This window comes from Nannospalax galili, unplaced genomic scaffold (genome assembly GCF_000622305.1).
Source record: "Nannospalax galili isolate Female #2095 unplaced genomic scaffold, S.galili_v1.0 scaffold102, whole genome shotgun sequence".
In the NCBI taxonomy this organism is placed as follows: Eukaryota; Metazoa; Chordata; class Mammalia; order Rodentia; family Spalacidae; genus Nannospalax; species Nannospalax galili.
Window position 1 is genome coordinate 998437 of NW_008351958.1, and position 2574 is coordinate 1001010.

A 2574-nucleotide genomic window follows, 5' to 3' on the forward strand; every position below is an offset into this window, starting at 1 on the left:
CGAGCGGCCGGAGCCCGGCCGGCGGTCCGCAGCTCCAGGCCGGCTCCTCCCGGGGCCTGGCTGCCCACGGCTGGGCGCGGGGGCCGGTGGTTGAGGGGCTCACCTCGAACATGAGCCCCAGCAGGAAGAGCATCGCCAAGCAGGACACGATGTCCGCGTGATTCTGCACAACGAATTCGTGGCTCAGCAGCGGCGGGCTCTTGTTGCTCTTCTTGCGAATCGCCATGGTGGGGCCGCCGCCGCTGGCTGCAGGTGCTCCCTCTGCCCGGCTCCGCGCTCTCCGGTGCTCACCGACTCGCCGCCGCCTCCTCCCGCTGGCTGCTCCTCACCGCCCCGCCGCAGCAGCTCGCTGGGGCTTCACTTCCCATCCCACAGCCAGTACGCAGCCGCCGGGGCCGCCCGGAAAAAAAAAAAAAAAATCCAGCCGGTAGTGGGGACGAGCATGCGCACCAGGGAGAGACCGCCTGCTCGCACCGTGCGAGCTCACAGCGCCTCCTGCCGGCCGGAGGCCGCGGGACCCGAGCGGCGCGACCCAGCTTCGCGCCAGGCTAGGGGTTGGGGGTTTAAGGCTCGAGCTTTCTGGGTCTGGCTAACTGACCGAGACCGCCGCCTGGTGCGAAGGCGGCCGCGTGCGGTGTTGTGCAGAGCCGCCGGGTGCATTCCTGGCCCACCCACCCCCGTGCGTGTGTGCAAACACTTTCTTCCCCACTACTGCTGTCCACAAAAATTTGGAAGCATGACCACAGCCTGCCTACACGTGGGTCATTCGGTAGTTTGAGCGTCTGCCTTAAAATTTTGCAGCAGACAGACCTAGGGTTGTGGCACATGCCTTTAATCCCAGTATTTGGGAGGTTGAGGCAGAAGTTCTGTGAATTTAAGACCACCTGGGGCTACGCAGGCAAGACTTGTTTCAAAAAGAAAAATAGTTCAGTTAAACTCTTGCTAACCTCAGAGTTAAAAGCACCTGTGTCTAACCCGCACTGGGGGTGGGTTAGATTTACCTGGTGCATACTAGCACTTCTTAGTACTCCTGGGGATAGTGAAAAAGGATTGAATAAAAGACATGTCCTCCTCCTACAGTGCTGGCTAATCAGGAATCTGTTAATTCTTTTTCCTGAAGAAGCGCACCATTTACCCACCTATTTTCCCAATCTAGAAATTAAGCTGCATTCTTCTAGCATCCTTTGACCGCTAATTCAGCACCAAATCCTGGCAATTCAGGCCCCCACCCTATTCCCACTACCATAGTCCCGGGAGGACTTACCTTCAGCCTGCATTATTATGTCTCTGGTGAAATGGTAATAGTTTTAAAAGGTGATTATTGAATCCGTATTCAATTTACTACCTGCTTATTTTCGCAAATTACTTAATCTCTGAGACTCGATTTCCTTACTTATGTATTCATTTACTCCAAAAAGAATGGGGATTAGGAGTCAACTATGTACCAGGCACTCATTGGGATTCAGAACTCAAGGAAAAATTCAAATTAGCCTAGTCTTGTGGGCTTTCATTCTCTTGTGGGGAGGGAATCTTTAAACAAGATTTCGAAAGTGAAACATACGTTAAATAGAGCTGAAGCCCCAGGAGAAAAATATAGGGAATAGGGGGCGCATAAAGACTGCATTGCCTGAAGACAGGAAGTAGAAAAAGTGAACCAGTGAGTTTCATCGTTAAAAGGGCAGGGGGAGGGGCATTCACGTTAGCAATTAGCAGTTAAATATGATGCTTCAAGGAAAGTGCTTGCCGGGAATCTAGTTAGTTAGCTATTATTATTTTCCTTTTTGTGCAAAATCATGAGTTTCACTTCCTTTTCTCCTTTTTTTTTTTTTTAACTAGGATGGAAAGCTAGCTTGACTAAACATCTCCTTATGATTTGGCCCTGCATACCAAAACAGGCTTGGTCCTGCCCCTTGCCACACCCCCTACCCCACCTCTCTGACCTCCATTGATGACTCCTCACTGGGATGTAGATATGACACAGTACCCCAAGCTCCTCTCTGCCTGTCTGAACATTTTCCTGTCTTCTCATATACCTACAGCCTGTGGTTCCTTCAGGTCTCCCTGGTGTGTGACCTCTGAAATCTTCACTGATTCTATGACTGGCCTAACCTATCTGATTTTGTATTCTTACTTACTTTATTATTATTTTTGAGACAGGGTTTCCCTGTAGCCCCAGCTGGCCTGGAACTTACTAGGTAGACCAGGCTGTCTTCCATCTCGCAGAGATCCACCTGTCTCTACCTCCGGAGTGCTGGGATTAAAGGCGTGGGCCACCACACCGAACCCAGTTGTGTTCTTAAGGAGTTTTATTGCTATAAAATTATAGCATTTGCCTATTTAAGGTCTATAATCCAATAAATTTTTAGTATATTTATGAAGTTGTGCAACTGTCACCATAACCCAACTTTAGAATTTTTACCATCTCCCAAAGAAGAGATTAGCAGTGTTATGGTTTGGATGTTAAATGTTCCCCCAAAGTCATGTACTAAAAGTTTCATCTAGGGCTGATGGGAGTATTGGGAGGTGGTAGAAATCCTAGGAGGGAGGGCCTACTTGAAGGAGGTATGTCACTGG

General features: G+C 50.1%; 1 protein-coding gene across 1 annotated transcript in view; it reads right to left on the bottom strand.

Annotated features, from left to right (window-relative positions):
- Window positions 1-412, bottom strand: part of Tram1 (translocation associated membrane protein 1) — a 36033-nt gene extending 35621 nt beyond the window's left edge. The window contains exon 1 of the mRNA XM_008848873.3: window positions 104-412. Within this exon, the coding sequence (XP_008847095.1) occupies window positions 104-226 (123 nt within the window). The 5' untranslated portion in view covers window positions 227-412. The remainder of the gene's footprint in view (window positions 1-103) is intronic.
- Window positions 413-2574: the final 2162 nt, after the last annotated feature.